General features: G+C 32.6%; 1 protein-coding gene across 1 annotated transcript in view; it reads right to left on the reverse strand.

Annotated features, from left to right (window-relative positions):
• Window positions 1-26,052, reverse strand: part of PCDH15 (protocadherin related 15) — a 791,018-nt gene that overhangs the window by 340,430 nt on the left and 424,536 nt on the right. Inside the window, exon 9 of the mRNA XM_026454840.1 lies at window positions 1,607-1,715. Within this exon, the coding sequence (XP_026310625.1) occupies window positions 1,607-1,715 (109 nt within the window). The remainder of the gene's footprint in view (window positions 1-1,606; window positions 1,716-26,052) is intronic.

Here is a 26,052-nt window from a genome sequence, read left to right on the forward strand (position 1 = left end):
TAATAAACACTTATTTATTATAGTAATTGTTTATTGCCTATCTCTACTGCCGGAAAACCGGCTCCACAAAGTCAGTGATACGGCTTGCTTCAAAGTGTAGGTGATCATTTGTTGAGAAAAAGAATGCAAATAACTTTTAAAAGTGAAATAAACTTGAACACCAATGCATCTAACTGGCTCTGAGTACCATAATTCTCCAAGTCTATTCTAAACTTTCATCCTTTGGCTTTTGCGCATGCTGCATTATCTATATAGATACTTTTCTCTCTTTTTCCACCTAGAAACTCCTGTCTTTCTGCTAAAATGACTCTTCCTAAGCAATTCTCATAAAATGCTTAATGCTTTCCTCCCATGAGCCTACATGTGGTTCAAACTTTATTTAGAGTGCCGTAAATATTGTATTTTCATCTATCTTTTAATTTTCTATTAATTATTATTATTATTATTTTTTTTTTTTTTTTTTTTTTTAGCCACAGACTCCATGACTAACCTAACCTAGAACATTCATCTCTCATATTTGTGTCTTTGGCATCTAGTACAGTGATTGACATATAGTCAAGCCTTCAGTTAATGAAATAAATGATGCTTATTTCCTATTATCTATACCAAAATCTCTATGGACTTAAAATAGTTTTATGTTTATGAAAGCTTTTTACAATATAATAATATGAGCTCTGCTTATGATATTTATGTCCTTATAAAGACCAAAGGCTTGAAACAGAGTTGCTAAAATTTTCTTTACAGACAGCATTTGTAAGTAGGATACAGTATAAAATTTGCAAATCTAATATCTGTTGGTTGTTGTGTATGTGTGTAGCACATAGACTTCAAGTAAGAGAACAGAAAGGGGTTGAGGGCTAATGCTAAACTGCATTAAAGTTATTTTTCAAGCACACTTCAAAAGAGGCCCCTTCTTCCTTAAAAGATATACAGCCTGTCTCACCTGCTTCTGTCTGTCTAGAGGCTATGCAAGTCAGCAACATCCATATTTTAGCAAAAGCAATCTAAGAAGAGCAGTATAATCAATTTCTCATCATTTTCGCTTTTGGTACAATCAGTAGTATATGCGTAGGGATGGATTAGAACAGCTTCTGTGGAATTTTTCAAGAAAAATATTTGCCAAAGGTTCATGTATCATATTCCCTTGGATAATTATGCTCTCTTGTCCTTTTTTTATAAATGGCTCCAAAATAGCTCTTTTTAAATTCAGTCATATATTATTAGAATTATGTATAGCGTCCACCCAGAGATAAAATACAAGTGGAATGTTTGTCATTTTATATTAAAACCTGGTGCTAGAGAATGCTTTCTATGGTAAGTTGATATGTAGAAAAATACCAATATGCAGGTTAATATTCTAATACTTTGAATTGTTTTGCTTTTTCCATAAAAGTTATTTATTTATCATTCTACACATTTCAGTCCAACTAATTGAGGAAGGAAATATCTTGAATTATTATTTTAAAATTTGTTTATACACAAAAGTAACAATCATGTCAAATAATAATAATAAATTATTTAAAATATTTTCTTGGAATTGAGAGAATGTGTTTCTATAAGATTCTAGAATGGTAACTGATAGTGTAAAATGTTAGCAGATACAAACCAACAAGGATAGAATAGAGGATTCCTGGCCTATCTGATGGCGGTTGAATATTCCGGTCCTGATCTACGGCTTGGATTGGTGGCGTAACAACAAGGGGGTTCAGTTCTTCCTGAAAAAAAAAAAAAAAAAAAATTAGAGAGTTTTCTTTAGCTGTATTACTAATATTTCATGAAGAGTTGAGACGGATGTTTTAGTTTGGAAATCTATACAACATCTGAGACAGTAAACTCAAGTTTCAACATTTATAATCTAATACCTTTCGCTAGTTAATTTTGAACGTTAAGAGGAAGCAAAATATCCTCAAAGTCAAAATGGTAAGACACAGTAATTATGCACATCGACATTTATATCAGTAACTACTCCTAAAAGGAAAGCAAGGAAGAATGATAATGCATTTTTAATCCTCTCTAGAGGATTTCACAAAAGAAATAGCAGGCTACCAAATAGTTTATGAAGTAATGTTTTCTCTTCTCCTTAGACAAAATTTGTAAGAATACTTGTATTCTTTCCTTGCTAAATCATTTTTTAGTTTCATATACATTAATTATATTAAAATATAAATACCTAAAGTAAATAATTTCATAAAAATAAAAGTCACATTATTGCAAATTTCATATAATGAAAATTGATTTTATATTATGCAGGTATGTACATGTATTTTGCAATGGTCTATAAGAAATAATGTTTAAAATTATAACATATTTATTTAATTCAGTGTTTCCCAATTTGATGTCCAGTACTAGTCTGTTGTGCTATCGGGACTGGCAAACATTTTTCTGTAAGGGACCAGATAATAACTATCTTTAGGCTTTGCCAACCATATGGTCTATGTTGCAGCTACTGTCAACTCTGCCACTATAGCACAAAAGCCCAAGTGGGCATGGCTCTGTTGCAATAAAACATTACAAAAACAGGTGGTAAGTGATATGAGGTTACTGACCACTGTGATAATAGTATGCTAAAAGTACAATAATAGGTATGTCGAAAAATAATAAAAATTTTATCAACACAGATAAACTTGGGAAATACGATATTAAATACAGTTTTGAAAACCAATTAACTGTACCGCAAATCTTTTCAGACTTAATTATGCTAATCTGCATACTGACTCTCTCAGAAAAAGATATTATTTGCTCACTTTCAAGAAACACCCATTAACCTCTTTTTGAAATAATACCTTTAGAACACAGTTTGTGAAACACTACTTTAAGTAAGTTTTGCAGCCCTCATCCCAAATATGCCAGTGGTAATTCTAAATGGAAATAATTCTAAAGGGTAATTCTAAAGGGAAATTCCATTACATATTTGGGCTGAGGGCTGTGAAACTTAAACTACTGGTTCCCAAACACTTAGTATGTTTCAATATCTGACAACTTTACATTCTAAAAAATTACTGCAATGTTCTCACATTATTTCTTCTGAAATGACAGAACATTGAAATATATGTCATGTACTTTTATAAAAAGTCAGTAGTTTCAGTTCTCAGCAAAAATGTATAGTGATGGCATGCTAAAAAAGAGCAATGATATTAAAACATTATAATACTTAATTTTATGATGAAAGTATAATAAGGATAATTATTGACCAATAATTCAAATGTCGTAGACATTGTAGAGGTTTCTCTTGAGTTCATTATCACTAATAGGTCCTAAGCAGTATAAATGTTATCAATATTTTCCTGAAAATAAAAAGTTGTTGGTAGTAGCAACTTACTAACTCTATTCTCTCCTTTAAATGTGGAATCAGAACCATGAAAATATCAAATCAATATCAAAATTACTCAGTTAAATCCAGAAGAATATTGCTCGTCTCACACAACTCTCACTGAACTTTTCCTCCCACACTGCCTTTTTTTCTCTCTCTCCCTCACACACACACACACACACACACACACACACACACATGCACTTTCACAATAACCAATTTGCTTGGTATGCAATACCTGTATTGTTCCCTAAATGGAATAAAAAATCTGAAGTTCTTTGAAATATGTATGTCTGAACATAGGAGTTAAGAGTTGACAAGCTCTTTCTAGTCATTTCTCTGAGGAATGTGCTTGCATCAGCCAAAGTCAACTTATGATTAAGCTGTATCACTCCTGGTTCATATAATTAAACCTGCAGTAATTTTTCCAAAACTGAGGCTCTATTAGGATCCTGTGAAAGCATTTCAAATCTGAGGACTTTCTGCAGTTCCATTCTCATAGCAGAAAAATATACCAATGTTTCCTAAACAATTTTTGCTATTATAAAATAAGTAATTTCTTATCTAGAAATTAAAATAAAATTGAATCTTAGCTTTTCTTTTGGAATGCCAAATGTAAGCAAATCATAATATTTGAGGATATGTTGGCTGATCACCTTCACCTATTTATTTCTATAGATTTGCTAAGTTACCTACACATAAGCAGCTTTAGCTTTGTTAATTAGTAATGTAGCATAAAATATTCTTTCTATAACATATAGAGTTGTTGAAATGAGCAACAGAATTTATTTACAATGAATTGTTGTATAAGCAACATAAAAAACAAAAAATAACACATCTAACAAAACCAAGAGGAAGAGAGAAATGAAAATTAAAATTGCTACCAAGTGAATTCTGAAATTTACTGCTTTTGGTGAAAATACATTCTTCAGCTAATGCTTTCTTCCAGCTGGTTGTCTTCTTGCCTGCCCTGTGTCGTAAAATGGGGGTCCCTTACTGTATTATCAAGGGGAAGGCCAGACTGGGCCGTCTAGTCCACAGGAACACCTGCACCACTGTCGCCTTCACACAGGTGAACTCGGAAGACAAAGGCGCTTTGGCTAAGCTGGTGGAAGCTATGAGGACCAATTACAACGACAGATACGATGAGATCCGCCGTCACTGGGGCGGCAATGTCCTGGGTCCCAAGTCTGTGGCTCGTATTGCCAAGCTCGAAAAGGCAAAGGCTAAAGAACTTGCCACTAAGTTGGGTTAAATGTACACTGTTGAGTTTTCTGTACATAAAAATAATTAAAATACAAATTTTCCTTCAAAAAAAAAAAAAGAAAAGAAAATTAAATTCCTCATCTTACACATTTGCTTGTTAATTAAATATTATATATATATAGTAAGAACTGAAGAAATAAAAAGAAACAAGTATATTATTTCGAATTATATTGATAATCAGAAGGTGAAAAACTGTATCTCAGGATATTGAGCATGGAAGTGAGGGAAGATGGGATAAAAAATATTTTACGTAAAGTCATTTGGTACTGTGTGACTATGTCATTACCATACCCTGTACTATTTGTTTTAACATTAATAATAAATAAATTATAGTATTGAGAATAAAAGAAAATAAACTCTCTTGATAAAGGCTTTCATAGGTTTCTGGAAATTTAAAAGAAATGGTGTGGTTTAAATAACTTATCAGAATTGACATTTTTTCTTGTCCTATAGAGACTAGCAACTTATTTTAATATATTTATTTCTCCTTCTGCTACCTGAAATGAGATTGTCAGATAATCTAGGATTAAAGGTGAAAAGAATGATTTCTTAAATATTATGTGCATGATTACCTCTCAAGTAAATTGTGCTCCATGAAGCTTGAAATTTTAAAATATTATTAATACATGACATTAAAGAATACTAAAAAATAGGATTTTTAGGATGATCTTGTTAAATATTTAACAAATTTTATAAAGACATGTAGCATTGAAATCAGAGGTAGACAATTCATATGCATTCATTAGAAGAAACAACATAAATAACATGCATTATGTTTGAACTTCTGTCTGCCACCACAATCTCCACAGTAGATAGAACCAGGCCTGGGAGGGGTATTCATATAAGCAAGAACAACCCAGATGGAAATGGTTCCTTAGAATAAGTGAGAATTTTACAGAGAGAACAGAGGTCAAATAATAATATTATGTACGTATTCAGTTCAAGTTTTTTTTTTTGTTTTTTTTTTTTTTTTTTTTAACAACAGGGTAAATCCAAAGAAAACTGAGCAAAAATAAAATGAAAAAGGGGGGGGGGGGTGTGGAAGCATTATGTGGTAGTGAAGTGTCCAATGCTGATGAACAAAGGAAACAGATAGAAGAAATAGTCTTTGATTACCAAGTGCCAGCATATTACTGTCCTTGAATTTATTGAAAAGTAGTATCCTTATAATGAACCTCTTTTTTCCTAAGTTAGTTTTAGGTCAGTTCTTGGACTTTAAACCTAGAGTATCAATCTAATAAAAGGCTAAAAAAAAGGAGAGTAATAAATGGTGTACTTTACCTTCTAAATTCTGTTACTTTACCTTCTAAAATCTGTTATTTATTTCCTTCCTTTCTTTTCTTTTCTTTTTTCTTTTCTTTTCTTTTCTTTTCTTTTTTCTTTCTTGAGACAGTCTCACTCTGTCGCCCGGGCTGGAGTGCAGTGACATGATTTCGGCTCACTGCCAGCTCCGCCTCCTGGGTTCACGTCATTCTCTTGTCTCAGCCTCCTGAGTAGCTGGGACTATAGGTGCCCGCCACCATGACCGGCTAATTTTTATATTTTTAGTAGAGACGGGATTTCACCGTTTTGGCCAGGATGGTCTGGATCTCTTGACCTCGTGATTCGCCCACCTCGGCCTCCCAAAGTGCTGGGATTACAGGCCTGAGCCACCACTTCCGGCCAATTCTTTTTCATTGAACACACCTTATCTCTATGAAGAGAACAGAATTATTCTTGTCCGTGAATTCAGGTAATGTAATCACTTACAAGATTTAGCAGATAGCAGATATTTAATGTATTTTTGCCAACTTAGTCTACTGAGCTATCCAAAGAGATCACTACTCTCTAGTTAACTTTGTGATATCCACTACCCAGAAAATAGTCCATCTGTGGCTACTGCCAGATCTTCCAGAGTTCTGAAAAGGCGATTGATTCAGTGACTTGTTTCTTCTGAAGAACAGAGTCTCTTCACATAGGTAGTAATTGCTGTTGCTTATTCTCTGTTGTCCTCATTTATCTTAGTTTTTGACTTTACTGCCTAGATTAGAGAGGAAATAGTGTATGTGTTGAAGAAATCAGAAGTCCACCCATGGCTCACATATGCTTGGGTATCCTTTAAGGAAAGTATCAAAAGGTTCTTCTATTTTATTATAATTGCTACATTTATCTTTCTTACCAAAAGCTTTATTGGTCTGTGAGCAGAAAATATTTTATTTGTATTTATAACCCTCAGCCTAGTGCCTCAAATATTTCAACAATTTTTTGTTATCAAGTCAAGAAACACAAAATGAGCCCCCCAAACCCTGGAAGGCTCTTTTATACTTTGCCTCTGAAGCAAAGCTTCCTTCTTTGCCGTCTCGTTTGTCTTCAAGAAGAGGTCATGTCTCCTGAATTCTGTTCCCGTTGATAAGCATATAATAGAAGCAAACAGGATAGCAGATTTGCATTTCATTGCTGTTTGAACTGTCAAAGCTACCTTCCCTGTCTTAGTCATGGGAACACATACCTAAAGTGAATTAGGTCCATATAAAAAGATTCATATTGTGAAATTAATCACAGAAATCATTAAACAATAACAAAAAAAGTCTTCTGTAAAAACACTGTGTAATTATATGGTTATAAACCCAAAGATTATTGTATTATGAATACATGCATCCTTTCATTAGCTTTTCTGGAGACACACCTTCTCTTTTGAGCAACGTTAAAGTAACGTTTTCAAGCACAACTGTTGTATTATTCTGAGAGGATAACAGTAGGCAATTAGCATTTGATGCAAGTGAGGGTTAATTATTCCTCATACAACCTCACTACCAGATTGAAAATTAACTTTTGGTCTGAATTCTGTTTTGTATATGTGTGTGTATGTGTGTGTGTGTATGTATATATATATAATATATATATATAATCATTAATAAAAACATAATAGCAAGCAATCACAAAAGATTAAGAAGCTTTGTTGTAGATTTAAGAAAATCTCGGCCGGGAGCGGTGGCTCACTCCTGTAATCCAGTACTTTGGGAGGCTAAAGCAGTTGGATCACAGCGTCAGGAGATCGAGACCATCCTGGCTAACACGGTGAAACCCCATCTCTACTAAATATACAAAAAATTAGCCAGGTGTAGTGGTGGGCGCCTGTAGTCCCAGCTACTCAGGAGGCTGAGACAGGAGAATGGTGTGAACCCGGGAGGCGAAGCTTGCAGTGAGCTGAGATCGCCACTGCACTTCAGCCTGGGCGACATAGTGAGAATCTGTCTCCAAAAAAAAAAAAAAAAAAAAAAAAAAAAGAAAGAAAGAAAGAAAAGAAAGAAAAGACAATAAAAGAAAAGAAAATCTCAGCTTTCTAGTCTTTTAGGTGTTCAAGCCATTATCTTACATTCTTGCATAAAAGGTACATTCAAGAGAAACACTCAGATTTCAGACATTGGATATATTCACTGTTTAGCTTATATCAGGTAAACAGAAGGCATGACCCATAGAACGATAAGATTTAACCTATTATGTCATCGCTAATGTTAAATGGATACATAATGCATATGACTTTCACTGTTTCATGAATGGGTAGGATGTCTTGAAAATAATTTGAAACCAGTTCTTACTTTTAAAATACTTCTCATTTCACCAATGAGAAATAATATCTATCATTTACACAAGTTGATAGATCAGTAAATTTTTTTAAAAAGACGTTTTGCGGACAGATTATTAAAGCTTCTAGCCTTGGTTGAGATACAGGTAATAGAAGCATTGTTAAAATGCTAAATATTCTCAACTTGACATTTGAATGACATCTTCATCTGAGTAATGTATACATAGTAGTACACTGAATGCGCCCAAGTATTTCAAATTAACTGAAGACATTATAATTAACTTCAAGAAACAATATATTCTGATACATCCCTGGAAATGTAATCTGAGTTCATACAAGTACATAGTTTGCTGTTTTTATAAAAGCCAAATTTGGATGTATTATATAATATTAGACTTATCATTGCTTAGCTCTTTATACTGTATTTTAATCAAGTAATAACATCATAGTATTTGGAGAAAGGATAGTCATGATAACATAGTAAAAATATGCTGCAAGTATTCCAAGACCAATAATTAAGTGATTTGAAATCTTAGTAACTATATAATTTAATACCTAAGTTATTGAATTTATTACTTAGTCCTTAATTACTTTCATAATTTTATGTGTTCTTTACATTTTAATAGGTACTTTTTCAATCTCCATTAAAGTCATTAATATTCAATTTTTACACTCCCTTTAACAAAAGATTTCTACTGCATGTAAGAAAAGTCAGTGAACATTATTATTCTCATTTCATATTACATTGTAAATGCACTATTTTCCTCAAAGCTCTTGATCATTTTCAGCCAGATTCTTGCTTTTCTTCCATGTGTTACTGACACAGAGAATTAGACCAAATCAAAACTTTTCTCAAACACTTTCATATAGACATAAATACAATTCTATATTCCCTTTAGAGGCCCAACGACCATTTCTGTTTTCACTTTGCTTAGTTTTGCTTTTTACAAAAGTCAGAAATATCCAATTGTTTGAAAAAGTATCAGACATATTGAAACGTTTTTCCTGGTGAGATTATTGTAGAAAAGAGTAACTAACTGGGGTGAGTAGTATGGGCCAAGTCAATTACTTTGAACTTTTTGTATTGTTATGGAAGAAATACAAGTTGAACATTCACAAACATCTTTGAAACTGATATACTACATATATCAAAGTTCCTCAATTGGTTTTTGATAAGGGCGAAGAACACATTTGAGATATGTATATAACTATGATTCGTGAAAATCATAACACGTCATGCCTAATCATTGGAATTTCATATCACATATTAAAACAAAAATTCACTGAGCTAACAGAAGATACCCTTGTTTTATTATTTCCATGAGCAAATTTTATGACGCTTCCAATATTATACTCTGTATTCTACCACGTATGTGTAAATTTTTCTTGTATAATGTGACTGAATTTGTTTCCAAAATGTGCATTTCAGTATCCTCTCAATTGCATATTTGGATGCTTTTACTGATACTTCTCTTATTTTCAAAATATTTCCTTGAATGTCTTTGTCTTTAAAGTTTGTTTACCTGGGATTATATGTCTCCCTTGTCTATGGATCATCAAATGATTTCTAGACAGGCAATAAAAACCTTGGCTGGGGGTAACTTGGTAATTATTTTCCATGAATAAATAATAAAAGACTGTAACAAAATCTTCAAGATTGGTGACTTGTTCCACACTGTCCAAGTGACAAAGTCTCAAGCGTTACTGCAATCAAGTTGGCTTTGACTATCAAAAATCGATTTCCAAATAACTCAAACTTGAGAATATGCATTTCACAGATGTTGTAAGAAGGATACATAGATCGTAGAAATATGTCTTACATCCCTTTCCCGCATTCCTATCCATTTCTATAACACCTATTCTTGTTCCTACTTCTCACACTGCCTCAGGGCTAATTCAAAATCTTCTTGTTATTCACCTCCCCTTCATTCCCATCATGTACATCAAAAATCCTCCAAAAGATTTTGAGAAGCATGACCCACTCTGGAAGTCAGAGGAAAGGAAGACATTGAGCAGACAGAGTTTGTTTTATCATGAAGATAAGGAGACAATCTTGGGAGAATTTATTTGTTCATAATTTTAGTCTCATTATATTTGTGTGAATATTTCAATGATAATAATGATGTGGTTCCCATTGTGTGCTCTCATCAGATCAGGAGATGTCTGTTTTTGTGATGACTTCAATTCACTGTCAAATCACAATTCTATCCAGGACCTCCTTGCTAGCAGGGACTGTTTGAGCACTCCTTAGGGTTTTCACCTTCAATCTCTCCAGATAAGGCCTCCTCACTAAATAGGAAGGCAATAAAACAAGGACAACAAATATGAAACACATATAACAAAGTAGTCCTTTTTTATTGATTTGATTTTAGATAAATGAAATCTGATTTTGCATTATCAGATGCAGTAGTTTGGTAAAAGAACATAAATTTTTAATTTAGATAAATGAAGCAAAGTAATATACAGTTTTCCCAAGTGGTTTTATCATTTTATATTTCTAATGAGTATATGTGTAATAAATGTGAATGTTCAAATCAATTGGAGAAAATGGATTTTTTTTTTTTTTTTGAGATGGAGTCTTGCTCTGTCGCCCAGGCTGGAGTGCAGTGGCAGGATCTCAGCTCACTGCAAGCTCCGTCTCCCAGGTTTACGCCATTCTCCTGCCTCAGCCTTCTGAGTAGCTGGGACTACAGGTGCCCGCCACCTCTCCTGGCTAGTTTTTTGTATTTTTCAGTAGAGACGGGGTTTCACCGTGTTAGCCAAGATGGTCTCGATCTCCTGACCTCGTGATCCGCCCGTCTCAGTCTCCCAAAGTGCTGGGATTACAGGCTTGAGCCACCGCGCCCGGCCGAAAATGGATGTTTTAATAAAGAATGATTAAATATTGGTTATCAATACATACTGAAAAAAATTATGATAGATACTGACTTTACCAAATAAAGCTTTGGAAGATTGCCAAACAAGTCTTTACCAGATACATCTTTGGTCAATTGCTTATGCCAAATATATCTTTGTAGAACAAAAGTGAATGTATGAGAAAAACACACGTATTAGAAGTCAACATAGGTGAAAATAAGAAAGGTAAATGATTACTTAAAAATATTGCAAATGCTTGCTTACAGTGATTTAAAACAAGCCCATTAATAGGAACTGTTGGAGGCATGAAGAGATATGGGCTTTTATAGCTGTGATGGAAAAAAAAAAAAAAGCAGGTTAAGTTCAAGGAAAAAAAAATGAAATATATCACCAGGTTTGACAACATGTATAGTATAGATTAAAGCATTTCAATTTGAGTTTATCTTACATCAATATTGAGAGATATGCTCGGAGATGTGTTGAGAAGGATATTCATTGTACAATATACAATTTGCTTTTTTTTAAAAATGAATTTCTTATTCTAGTACAACCTATGAGATACCTTCAGAAATCAGTATTTCACAGTCTGATGAATTATCACAGTTATAATTATAAATTCCTGGAAAAAATTGGTATTTTCACCAGGTCTGACAATATGTGTAGCTTAAACTTAACGATTGCACTTTGAGCTTTATCTTACATAAATATTGAGAGAGACATATGCTCAGAGATGTGTTGACAAGAATATTCACTGCATAATATATAATGTGCTTTTAAAAATAAATTTCCTATACAAGTTATGAGATATCTTCATAAATCATTAGGTCACAGTCTGACAAATTATTACAAAGTTATAATTCATTCATGTAATCACACTGTGATCAAGAAATAGAATATTGCCAGTATTTCAGAAACCCACTTATTAAATTATCTACTCATAACTACCCCTACTTCCATCCTAGAGATGACCTGATCTGTAATATGAAAGATTTGTTTTACCTGTTTTAAATTTTCTATAAATTGAATTTCGTAGTATAAAACCTTTTTATATATGGCTTTTCAATCAATTATTATGTCTTATATTATATGTATACATATAAGATTCTTGCATATAATTAAGTGCCATACTAGTATACTCATATTAATGGTTATACTATAAACCATTAGATGAATAGATCATATTTTATGTATTCATTTTTTTTCAACTGGTGATGAACTTTGTGCTTCTTCTAGGGTATGCTGTGATGATAATGCTCTTACGAACACTCTTGAGTATGTCTTCTTACTGATATGATTGCATGTGTGTTAAATATAAGAATAAAGTTGCAGAATATGTATACATTCTGATAGGCTAGCTTATTGCCAGTTTTCTAATGTGGTTGTATGGTTTATATTTTATCACAGAGTAGGAGAATTCTAAATATTTCACATCTTTACAGTTTCAATCTCTTAAGATTTTAGCAAAGGCAGCGAATATGTATTATTATCTTATATTTGCTTTAACTTGAATTTTGTTGATGATTAATGGGGTTGAACAACTGTTTGATGATCTTGGACATTTGTAAAGTACTGTTCCATATCTCTTGACTATTTTTAGTTGAATTGTCTGTTTTCCTTAATGATTCACAGGAGTTCTTTATATATTGTAATTAAGTCATTTATCATCTTAATGTTTTATAAATATCACAATTCTTATGACTTATATTTAGACCCTATTAATGTTATCGTGTCAAAGGAAAGTTTCTAATTTTAATATAGTTGTATTTATCCCTTTCTCTTTTCATATATACTTGGCTATTTCCTCTCCCTATACATATATTCTGACCATCTGAAGTATAGACAATAATTTTTCTTATCTATTTCCATAGATAAAATATTGTGCTCATCCACATCAGAATTTGTGTAAAGTGAGTTGGCTTCCCTATAACTTTCTTGAGAGCAAAGTGAAGGTCTATTTTCTTTTATCTCTGTAGGACCAGACAGTACATATGGCACATGGAGACTCAAAAACTTTGAATAAAGTGTTTCTCAGTTGTAGGTTATTTAGAGTATTTTTGAGGCTCATACACACTTGTTTTGCTCTCTGAATTTCTGTAGGACATCTAAATACAAATAATGATGTTTTTTGAGAATCTATTTATAATATCAATATCTTTGAGCTTCATAAGTTGCTGCATTTAACTACAGGCCAAAATAATGTGGCCACGAGAGTGAATCATATATAAGGGCTCACAGCGCTTCATTGAGATAGCCTTTTGGGGTAGTACAATAAACAATCTCACAGACATTCCAATAGAGTGAACGGTGAACTCCTATGTCCTAGAACAAAATATGTCAAGCTTGTCAATAAATAGCAATAAAGCTTTTCAGTAAGCTATTCAGTCTCTTAGAGCTTGAATTATGATTTTCAAGGTAAGATTAATAATATCTACATTGCATGATTGATGTTGGAATTCACGAAAGTATATATGTGTGTGTGTATATATATGTGTGTGTGTATATATATATGTGTGTGTGTGTGTGTGTGTGTGTGTGTGTATACCAGTAAATAACATTCTTAATATGTGGAAATTATTATAGTTTGTTTTTTAAATTGATCATTTTAATGTTTTTAAATTATGTGATCTGGGTGTCAAAATTGACTCCAAGTTATAAGATAGAGAAAAATTTTCATTTGAAACTAGAAGCTTAATTGATACCATGCCTTACACATCTGTCTGAAAATATGATATGAATTTTGAAAGTTTATTTAGAATTCCATAGTTGATCAAATAATTGAGGAAATAAAAAGGGATCATCTATCTCTGCCATTTAACTTCAAGCCAAGTTTCAAATGAGAAACTTATGAAGTAAATTATTTAAAAATCATACTTAAAAATAAGATAGTCTACCAGAGAGTTGAATATTCACTTAAAATAGTTATCTTATTTTGATTTATTTAAAGGAAACTTCAGTGAAATTATTTTCTATAGACTCAGACATATCATAGTTCTATATCCGATAATAAATTCATTACCTACATTTTTATTGTAAAGAGTTGAAGTGAAACTTCTTAATTTGTTAACATTCAGATGAATTATATGAATGCATTAAGCACTTGGCATGTACAAAGTACTCTACCAACTGCTCAAGCAGTAGAAAATAAATTAGATACAAATTCTGGAGCTATGAAAAAGTTCACAGTATCAGGGATGGGTATTCAAAGTGCAGGTACCACAAGTTAATTTAGAAAATGTTTTGTTAGGGCATTTCTCAATATATGGTAAGAGAAAGCTGCGATAAAAAATTCTCATTGTCAAGTATTACAGGTGAATTATAAAAAACAATAACAGACAGACATTCAAGCATGTGTACTTTGATCCAAGTATCAAATGTAATACTGTTAGTGAAAAATGTTGTTCTTGTCCTGATAGGAGTGGGGAAAAAAAGAATAACAAAATATAGTAGAAAGTCCTCAAGAGACATTTTAAGGATAGTTTCTAAATTTCCTTCAAAATGGAGGATTTTAATTTTCATAAACTGAGTTGCCAATGAAAAACTTCTATAGGTAAATAACAAAAGTATTTATTGTTTTGGTGATTTAAAAAATGATCCTAGAGCATCTTTAAAAGTATAGTTCAGAGAAGCAAAAATATTTATAACCCTACTACCCAATGATTATCATTTTTAATATTTAAGGTATTTTGTATCAGTATATGTTATCTATGTATTTATATTACTTGTCTAATTGTCCATATATAAACACATGTAATATTTTACCATGTTGCATATTTAATTTTGTTGACATTTTCATCTCACATTATATCATAACATTGGTTTTCATCAATAAATATGTATCAAAAACCTATTTTTGCAATAGCTTTCCAAACCCACTAATATCATAATTTATAAAATGATGTATTTCCTCTTCAGTGGTGTGTAAAAAAGTCTAACTGCATATGCTTGTCAATAGTGAGGGAGATATACATCTAGAGTGTTGCTAGTTAAGCATAAAGGTTAATTTTAAATGTCTTTGGTCACTAGCATAATTTACTTGATATGTTTGTGTTTTGCTTGTTCACTTACTTTGCCTATTTTTTTTTTAAATTTTGGCATTTTAAAATTTTATTTTCATGGCATATGTGAATAGCATGACATATGTGAATAGCATCAACACTTTGTCACCAGCCTTAAAAATATTTGCAGTTTGTTGTTTGCCTTTTAGTGTTGTTTTTGACATTTAGGAGGTTGGTGTTTTTATTTACTCAAATATTTCTCTTTCCTTTTGGATTTCTAGCTAGATACTTTAAACCATCTGAAAATTATGTGAATATCAAATTCTCTATTTTTTTCAAATACTATGGCTTTAACATTTTATATGTAATGTTTCAATCCATCAAGAAATTGAACAGTAAAGACTTAATACTCACCAAATTATAGTTGGAATTTTAATCTTTGTAATTTTTAACAGAAATAAAACTAGATTGAAAAACTGTATTTTTCCATTGTATCTTAAATGGTCATCTTATTTATTTATTTATTTGACACAAGGTCTGGCCCAGTTACCCAGACTTGAGTATGATGGTGCAATCTCACAACCTCCACCTCGTGGGTTCTGACCATCTTCCCACTTCAGCCTCCAGAGTAGTAGCTGGGACTACAGGTGCATGCCACCACACCCGGCTATTTTTTCATTTGTTTGTTTTAATATTTTTTGTATTATTGGTTGACCAGCCTGGTCTCGAACTCCTGAGCTCAAACAATAGGCCCACCTCGGCCTCTCAAAGTGCTGGGATTACAGGCATGAGTGACTGCACCCAGTCTATAAAATGTAATTGCATTGCAAAACCCAGTGATGCCATGCTTCTATAATATGCTTTTTTTTTTTTTTTTTTTTTTTTTTGAGACCAAGTTTCTCTCTGTCGCCCAAGCTGAAGTGCAGTGGTGCAATCTTGGCTCACTGCAAGCTCCACCTCCCAGGTTCACGCCATTCTCTTACTGGTTTAATTATTTCTTTTTATTCAACAGTCAATTGATAGATGACTTTGAGTACTTTTATTCTGAAGAATATATGAATCCTTTTATGTATGAGAATGTTAATTGTTTCATTCTTAAATAAAAATTTGATTGAATTTTAGGTTCTCTATTTACAACCTTTTTCTTCCAATGCACTGCAAGTTCTACCTAATCTTTGGTTTCTTTATGCTTTCTTCTTTAACTGTCTGGTAGAAATTTGTTTTCATCCTGGAAATAAATATAATTTACCAGGGATTTTCCAAGTATTTGTCTCTACTTTAACTGTGCTTCATAATTAACACTTTTGATCTGCAAACACAGGTTCTTTATATAATCCTTGAGTGTTTTATTGTTTTTCCTTACAGTATCTTTGCTATTGCACTTGCTTATTTCTCCTGGTTTATTAATAAACACAAACTAATTACATTTTTATCTGGCTCTCTGATCTTCATTGCTTTATTCCCCTAGTCAATTTGTCTGTAGCCTGGAAGATTTCTCAAACATGTAAGGGAATATATAAAATGGTAGACAGTGCTTTTTTTAACCAGCCTGATGCAGACAAAGTCTTGCCTCTCAAATTAGTTTCTGTGAACTCCACCTTTTGCTGGTCTATAAAACAAAGAGTAATCTTACCTTCTTTACCAAGAGGTTTGTTTATTAACTGTGGAAATGCTTGTAAAACACCTTATACCATTGTCCTATCAAGTTCTAAATAAGTATTTGTTTTTATTGTTTACAGAAGTATAGCATTGCTTTCTGCATTCTTAAATCCTATTTTTTCTGTCTTAAATCTCTTCAGTTTAATTATTTCATTTCGTCTTCTGTATCAATACCGTTATTTAACTTTCAATATCATCTTATATATTCCATTCTTAATTAAATTTTATTTCTTCCCCAAACTTTAAAAAATAATTTAATAGTGTTTCTTCTAGTCAATCTTATTAAATAGATGCTCCCCACTGCCTTTTTATCTTGAGTGTAAAATGCTGCTCTAATATTGTGGAATCTTTCAAGGGATTCAAGTGTGTTTGAAACTGTGTATTAAGTGATGATCGCTGCCTTGCTGACTGCAAAGTTTCCATATTTCTGTGGTAGGGAAGCAGAAATCTCTCCTTTAGCCCTGTCTACACCTCTTTTCCCTCTACTGCTGCAATCTTACACTAGTCTTGGCAAAAATCGGACTTAGATCCCTTGTTTCTAGTGTCAATGCAACTTTCCATCCCTTTTTATTATTTCCACAAGCACTTCAATAGGGCCATGAGTAAAACAAATGCAGATACTTGTAGCTCCCTGACATTTCAATTCAGACCTACTCTATGTATTTCAATCCAAACCTACTTTAGGTTAAAAGATGGATGAACTCAAACAAATTTACAAGAAAAAAACAAACAACTCCATCAAAAAGTGGGCAAAGGATATGAACAGACATTTTTCAAAAGAAGACATGCATACAGCCAACAGACACATGAAAAAATGCTCGTCATCACTGGCAATCAGAGAAATGCAAATCAAAACCACAATGAGATACCATCTCACACCAGTTAGAATGGCAATCATTAAAAAGTCAGGAAACAACAGGTGCTGGAGAGGATGTGGAGAAATAGGAACACTTTTACACTGTTGGTGGGATTGTAAACTAGTTCAACCAAACAGTATGGCGATTCCTCAAGGATCTAGAACTAGAAATACCATATGACCCACCCATCCCATTACTGGATATATACCCAAAGGATTATAAATCATGGTGCTATAAAGACACATGCACACGTATGTTTATTGCAGCACTATTCACAATAGCAAAGACTTGGAATTAACCCAAATGTTCATCAGTGACAGACTGGATTAAGAAAATGTGGCACATATATGCAGCCATAAAAAAGAATACTATGCAGCCATAAAAAAGAATGAGTTTGTGTCCTTTGTAGGGACAGGAATGCAGCTGGAAACCATCATTCTCAGCAAACTATTGCAAGAACAGAAAACCAAACACCGCATGTTCTCACTCATAGGTGGGAACTGAACAATGAGATCACTTGGATTCCAGAAGGGGAACATCACACACCAGAGCCTATTATGGGGAAGGGGGAGGGGGGAGGGATTGCATTGGGAGTTATACCTGATGTAAATGACGAGTTGATGGGTGCAGCACACCAACATGGCACAAGTATACATATGTAACAAACTTGCACGTTGTGCATATGTACCCTAGAACTTAAAGTATAATAAAAATAATAAAAATAAATAAAAATAAATAAATTTAAAAAAAGAGATGGACAGTGACATCACAGAAGAGGTGTTAGATAAAACGATGTTTTCAAAGATTGATACTTCGAGGCAAAGCCTTCTCCTCTAACTTTTCCAGATAGAATAATACTTGATTCTCCTCACTATTACCATTGAAATATTCTTCCCTTTGCATTAGCTTATTAATCAGAACTCTCACATTCTTAGTTTGTCATCGTATATTATATAGCACTCCAGTCCAGAGGAAAGCATACTGCCATCAGAGCCAGAACGACCAAGGTCTTCAAAACTATACTCCACAACTTAATCATTATGTAAATATCTTTCTAAATATCAGCATTGTAAGTGTATAATAGTAACAATAATTTACAGCAATTCATATATCAAATTAGATCTATTCTATATCATTTTAATTATAGAAGTTTTCTCAGGATTTTTTTTTAAAGTAACTTTAGATGGCCTTACAGTGACTGTCCTAGGGAACATTCAGTAAATCTTAATTTTATAATTTCTTATTATTCTACTTATGCATAAATTTCTTTCTGACCTGTACTATAGCTACATTGAAGAGAAAGATTATTTATTTCATGATAGTGCCTTACTTGGTGCCTGACACATTGTAGATACTCAATTGCCACTTACTGAATCAGAGAACCAAGGTATTGATTGAATTATAGGAGTAAAATAATTACAACATTTTGTAAATCTGGGAGATAGGAAAATCCAAAAGAAGAGATACATTTTGGGGAAAACTATTACCTAATAAATTCGATTGAAGAGTGGGTTTACTAGAGAAATATCATTTTAAATCCACAATTCAGAACTGGAGAAAATTTAAAAGAATAAGAAACAGAAAAAATGAATAAAAATAATTTTTTGATTTGATACTAATTTTTATATATTGATTGGATCTTCAATATATGTGAGAATATTAAAGTTACTGAATTTTCCTACAGTTTTTGGACATATTCTATATGGAACTAACACAGTAGTTTTTATTCTCAGAATATTCAAATATTGCTACTAATAGTACTAATAACACTGCTACCTGTCACTGGTCACATTCACTAGCACGCTGTAGACTCTACATGTACATTGAGAGTATTGATAAATCTGTGACAACAGTGAGTTATATCTTTTATTGACTTCTTCTAGTTCTGTATCATCCAGAGTAGAGGACACATAATACTTTACAAACTATACCCTTGCTGTATGAAGTACCAACATTTTTAGTTTCATTAACAGAACAAATTTTGAACTTTGTCTCTAAAGCAAATTATGTTATACAGAAGCATTTAAAAGAGATATTAGTGATTAGTGATTTCTTTTTATAAATGCAATGTGAACTTTAGTAATAGTAAAATAATTCTGTCATCTTACTATATTTATATTAAAATATGCATATGGTAATGCTTGCTATAAATTAAATCATATAAACAAATATTCCTTTTACAGCTGGTTTGAAAACATTCTTTTCTTGTCTTTTAACCTAGATTTTAGATCTCAAATACTGTATTTTTAATTTAATAGAACACATGGGCATTTAATACTAGGAGAAAAAGAGATGTTAACATCATTTTCCAATAGTATTTAATCGAATATGTTAAAATTTTTAAACATATAAACCATTAGTGCATTAGCTTTAGGAAAAATACACTAGGAGTAATTATATTCTTTGCAGAAACATTTCTGAAATTAACAAAATGAGGAATATAAGTAAGTCTTTTTGGATTCTATTTTATCCCAGTTATTGAAAAGGATAAATTTATCTTAAAAGATGTTGATTTCAGACTCAAAATACCATAAACTCTATCTGTTTCTTGGTATTATTGAAAATTGAATAAAGAATAATAACATCCTCTTGTTACCAAGAGGACCTACTATTCTCACCCCATGGTTAGTGTATGTGACTTAAGAAGCAAGGATTAGAATTTGTAGAGATGATGCAAGTCTCACATTGACAGGAAGAAAATTTAGAAAACAGCAATGTTAAAATAGAAATACATGCCAGGATATACTAGCAACATAAAGTTTTAATGCTTTACAGAGCTCATATAACCTGAATTTCCTGAAAATGCAACAGGAGTGAAAATAAAGGTTCATTTTTTGACAGATAGACTTGGTGGGATTATAGCTGCCTCACTGAACAGTATAAAACATTTGGCAGAGCATGTATAATAGTAACCACCAATAGCATGGTTCCCAATTCATTCTTACCCAACTCCCACAGCTAGCGTCTGAATCACAAACAGAATAGAAGCTTCCCAAAACTCAACCACTGGTAACATTTAAGTCTCTCAGCATACTGAAGGACCTTGGGAGATTAGGGTCTTTTTGTGGAAGGGCAAACTGAAACACTTGGTTTTAATGTTTGAAAGTATTACGACCTAAACTTGTTTTCACACTTCTATTTTGTCCTTGCAGTAGAGGTGACTACTTTAAACCACAGCAGGGTGCTATTGACAACTCTGGATGCTGATGCTTCTGAGGCACTGATAGATGCTTCATAAATCTTTGTCAAATGACATTCTTGATATTTGCCCAGTGGGTCTCTGGAAGCATCTGCTAAAATTTTCAATTTGTCTTCAGAATTTCAACGTAATTGTTTTTGTTTTTTTTTCTTTCCCCTTTCTGCATTGGCAGCAATTTATGTCTTCCACATAGGATCTACTTCTTTCACACTATGTGGATATTTATAAAAGTGTAAGTAGCATCACACTAGCATCAGAAGCATCTGTTAATCACACTGGTGGGTGTGACCCCAGAAAGCATATATACTCATAACACCTTAGAAGAGCTGTAGGTAATTTGTATTTTGAACAAACATGTCTGACATTTTTTCCGTACAATAAAGATGTATACAGACTATAACCTTTTAACCTTTTCTGATAAGCCTTCCTATATCCTGACATTGATTTCCTTCTTTTGCTTGTTTCTCTCTCAACACTCTTCAAAAAGAGAGGTGGTGACCAGTGTTGGAAGAGATGAAGCAGATGCACATCACTTCCTTTGGGAACTTGCTGAAATGATTCTTTGCATTGCATTTTCATTTACATATTTACATTGTACTGACCAGTTCTATTCACTTAGAACTTTTAGTTGTTCTTCTGATTCTTACTGTTGAAAACCAAGATTATGCTCTTGTGATGAAGTGTTTTCAAACATCAAAATTTGAATAATTGGGCAGCCCACTCTCAGAATCTTATCATGAAGTTTATGGTGAAAAATGTCAATTTAAATTAAAATATTCAAACTAGTAGCAAGGTATCAATGATAAGACATCCACAGACCCAAAAGTTAACTGAATTCTTATGTTATGTTTTGCTGAATTTAGCTAACTGGTAACTATACACAACAACAAATAGACTGGCAAGTATGCACGGGGGAAAATGGAGTTCCAAGTGTGTAGTATCATGGTTGTAAGAATAATATTAATGATAGCCTTAAAGCCCACTCAGATATCTCACAGAGCCTATACTCTGTAACTTAGCTATTATATATAATCTGTCCTGGGGTTTACAACCCTGGTCCAAGATTTAGCAAGTATCTATGAAAATGTGACCAAAAAACAATGGTTGCCCTAGAGACAAAGATGCTTCAGCATAGATGCAAATTTCATAGACATTAAAACAAAGCTAACCCTTACAAGAATAACTTAAACTCCTTATATGAAATAAACATCTGATAATTGACCAGGACTGAATACAGATGTAAGAAAGGGGAAGACTTCCCCAAATTCTGAGAATAGTCTCCAGAAGGATACCCTCCCAGCTGTTGTGTGACCATTCCGCCAGCCTGCTCCCACTGTCTTGTAAGAGCAGTGCCACAATAAACCACTTGAGAATCAGATGATGTCTAAGATTCATCTTTGAAGCAAATCTTACTGAAGAGAAGAAGTTGCTTCGGGAGAAACTGGTTAACTAGGACCACCCAAGACCCTGGGGTGCAATGGCAGAAAAGATTAAAAATAAAAGCCTTTAATGATGATCTGATGACTAACAAAGCAATTAATAAATAAGTTAACTTTAAAAGGTAAAGATGAATCAGATGGTCAGCTTTACTTAGCAAATATATGCAATAGGTTGTCCTAATTAATTAACCAACAAACACTTATTGAAATAAAATGAATAGATGGCAAGTAGACAAACATTTATTGATATTCTACTTGTATCTGGTTCTGTAGGTTTAATTTTCACAATGCTACTGTTATAGAACCTATCAAAAGCTTCAAGTAATAAGGAATATAGTTTAAATCAGAATCTGTCTTTGAATACTGTGTTTTTTGGATCTATTTGACTTTCCACCATTATATGGGTAAGTCTACTGTTTCCTCATGTTACCTACCTGTCCTGTCTGATTGTACCTCCCACTATTGTGTTTCACATTCCTTTGTATCTCTGGTTTATTTTTCTTATTAAAATATGTCAAAACTTTCCTTTTGAAGGTTTTTCATTTGTTACTTCTTTAACCTTCCATTTATATCTCACATTTCAACTCAAATTCTCCTTCTTTAGAGAAGCTTCATTGACAACACTAGTTACCAAAAAATGCTGTTTTCTTAATTGTATGCATCAGTGCCTGAAATTTATTGCTGAAATTTTAATTTTCCATCTTCTTACGCTAAAATGTAAGCTCCCTGAAGCGGTAAAATGACAATGTTGATATCCCTAGTACATAAAACACTGTCCTGCACTAAAGGTCTTTCTCATTCACTTTCTCATTCTCTCTCTCTTTCTCGATAGATTAGACAGACAGATTGATACTGAGATAGAGATATAGTGTGTATGTATCTATAACTGATGGACTGATTTTTTTAGGTAATATTTCTTGTTGAGGAGTTGAAAATATAATTGTAAGGAAAGTTTAATTAATATATGATACAACTAACAAATAAAACAATGTACAGTATGTGGAACTCACTTCCTACTGAATTACTCATAGGACAGAGGGTTGCGTTATGAGGGAATCTGAGGAATACAGATATCACTTCACATTTCTTCAGAGTTTTGCAGTTTAACGTATATTTTATTTCATTTGTGCCTCATAGGAGCAGTGTGAAATAAAGAGAATTGTCCTTTTTTCTTTTTTCTGTCAAGAAGTCAACTGACATCTCAATCCACAAATCCAGTGGTAAGACAAGGCTCCCTAAAGAAGATAAACTTGCTAAAAATACTACCCTCCTTTATTTTTTTTAGAAATTTAAAATTGCTACTCTTCATTGAGAAAAATAGAGCAAATGATGAGATTTTTTAAATATGCTACTGTGAGTACATGTACGATGTTTGATGAAGTTAGCTTGCTGAAAGCATCATAGATCAAATCCCTAAAACAAGAAACATTTTGCAGCCTTACATGTGCAGGATTGAAGGATGAATGCATACTCTTTCAGTATACTCTAGAAATCGGTGAGCTACAGTGTGATGTCATACAGATATATTTGGCCACTGACCAAAAATAAAAGTATGTTATAGAAGCATTCATCTTTAAACAATATACTTGCCAAACTGACTTCACATTGGAATAAGCCCATATTTTTATATTTTATATATGCAGGCAATCAATAAAAAATTTCTAAGGAATAAAGTCTTGTTCATGGTCCTCTACATGGGGTGTGGCCCAGTACACATAAAGTTGACCTACTGTATGATGTCCAGTCAGTATTATAAGGGCTTAAAGATTTAAAAAAATTATCAGATGTTTAACATGTAAAAGATAGTTAATTGGTATATTCACAGTCTCTCAGTTATTCTTATTCTTTTTTGGGATCATCCTCTGTGCTTGATTTTTACCCAATATTTCAGAGCCATTTCTCCTAGTGATGAAAAACTAGAGATGAGGTTGCTTAGATACAGCAAATCTTGTATAGCCAGAGGGAAACTGAAGGTCAAAGAGTGAATTAGATTGATGTCTTGTTCTTGTTTGAAAACAGAATTTATTTGTTTTGCTGACAGAGTAGGAAAATATAAACAGTCAAGAAAGGGAAGACACATTATTTTGCTATAAAGTGAATTCAAGAGGAAATAACAGATATAAGGAAAAGCACAGTGAATATCATTATACGAATAATCCATTAGAATGGAGAGACAATGAACTTAAACATTTGCTAATTCTTCTACTAAAATGGATCAAGTGATTGCTTCAACTGGGGAACATTTCTAAACTCACCTAAATATAAATGAGTACTAGAGGACAGGGAGAATCACATCATGATACTGATTTAGAGGCAGAGCCAGAAGTACAATAAAGCTAAGACCTGAGCTCTCTATATAAAACAACCCTTGTATAACAAGTGAACAATCCAAGTATATCTGTAAATTTATCTTTGTAACAATAGTTTCTGTCCTTATTTTCTAATAAAAATAAAATCATTTGATAAAAGACATACAATAATATCCAACATGAATAAAGTTCCAAGACTCAAAGGGAAACTATTTGTTCAATAACTGTATTCATCATATTTCTCCAAAAATCTTATTTAGCAAATAATACTGAGAAAAAAACAATTTTTGTGATATAACTCACAAGGCAAATGTCTGATATAAAACATAAAATGTCTTTTTGTTTTTCATTTTGCATTTATTTCTTATTGCATCCTGATAAAAATGAATGTGTACAATTTCAATATGAGCAAATATGTTTTTTTCCATATATCCTTTCAAACTCTCTTATTCACTTTCAATCTTATAGAATATATTTGTTTATGACATATTTATAGGAAGTCTTCTTGAGAAATTATGGAACTTCTGAATTTGAGGAGATAGTGACCTAAATTACTTTAAAGGTAATCTTGGTCATAATCGAATTCTACAGAAGGGACCAAAGTTTCACTTTTGTAAAGTAATAAATTGCATGGCATTTAACAGGCCTACTCTAAATAAGCCACAGCCTTGAAAAGAAAATTGCTTTCGACACTGGTCCTCTTGCCAATGTACTGATTTCTATTATTAGCCAACGTCTTCTACTGGCCCCTGTCAGGGGTCACCTTAGGTCTAGCTGGAGCTGTATCCTCAGGGCCCTGAATGGATTTAGAATCAGCATGCAACATGCTTATGGTAGCAGCATGAAACAGTCTACATGAGAGAATGGTCCATGAAAGCCAAATCAATGTAAGGATAAATGAATGTAGATAGGATCACCAATCCCAAGTGTGTTACAAGAAGAGAATGAACAGAGTGACATGGAGACTAAGAGAAGATAGGAGAAATAGAAAGCAAACATAGGGTGAGTATTATGGAACAGTCCTCCAGTAAAGTTCAGTAACTTTAAAATTATAATTACTATGGTTCTATCTGTTAATGTAGTGGGCTATTTAAATAAGCCAAAGTAGCATAAAGTAGGGCATTACTATGGATTAGTTATCTGTGTGTTTCCGGAAACTTAGATTAATTTGTAGGGCATAAACTCAATTGTGTCCTAGAAACTCATTTTCTACGTTCCAGTCTTGTAAATTCTACCAGGTTCTAGAAATCCATAGTCTAAGAGGCAATAAACCTAATTATGAATATAATAAGACTTAGTCCCTTCCAGGAAAAAGATAAAAAAAAAAAAAAGCTATTGGAGATTATTTCCTTATAAAATGTAAACATGACCTTAATCTAGACTAAAATACAATTTTTCCTAAGAATTTTAGGGATTAAGGTAGATTTTCTGTGGTAGTAACAGGAGCACAGCTGCTAAATTTATGCCACTAGAAGCAAGGAAGATCACAGGAAAGATATAACCCGTCAACTTTGATTCACTTTGAGAAAACAGTACTCATGTAATGACGGTAATGGTATTTATCATATGTAAAATAAAACCATAATAAGCTTTTAAA

This window comes from Piliocolobus tephrosceles, chromosome 9 (genome assembly GCF_002776525.5).
Source record: "Piliocolobus tephrosceles isolate RC106 chromosome 9, ASM277652v3, whole genome shotgun sequence".
Taxonomy (NCBI): Eukaryota; Metazoa; Chordata; class Mammalia; order Primates; family Cercopithecidae; genus Piliocolobus; species Piliocolobus tephrosceles.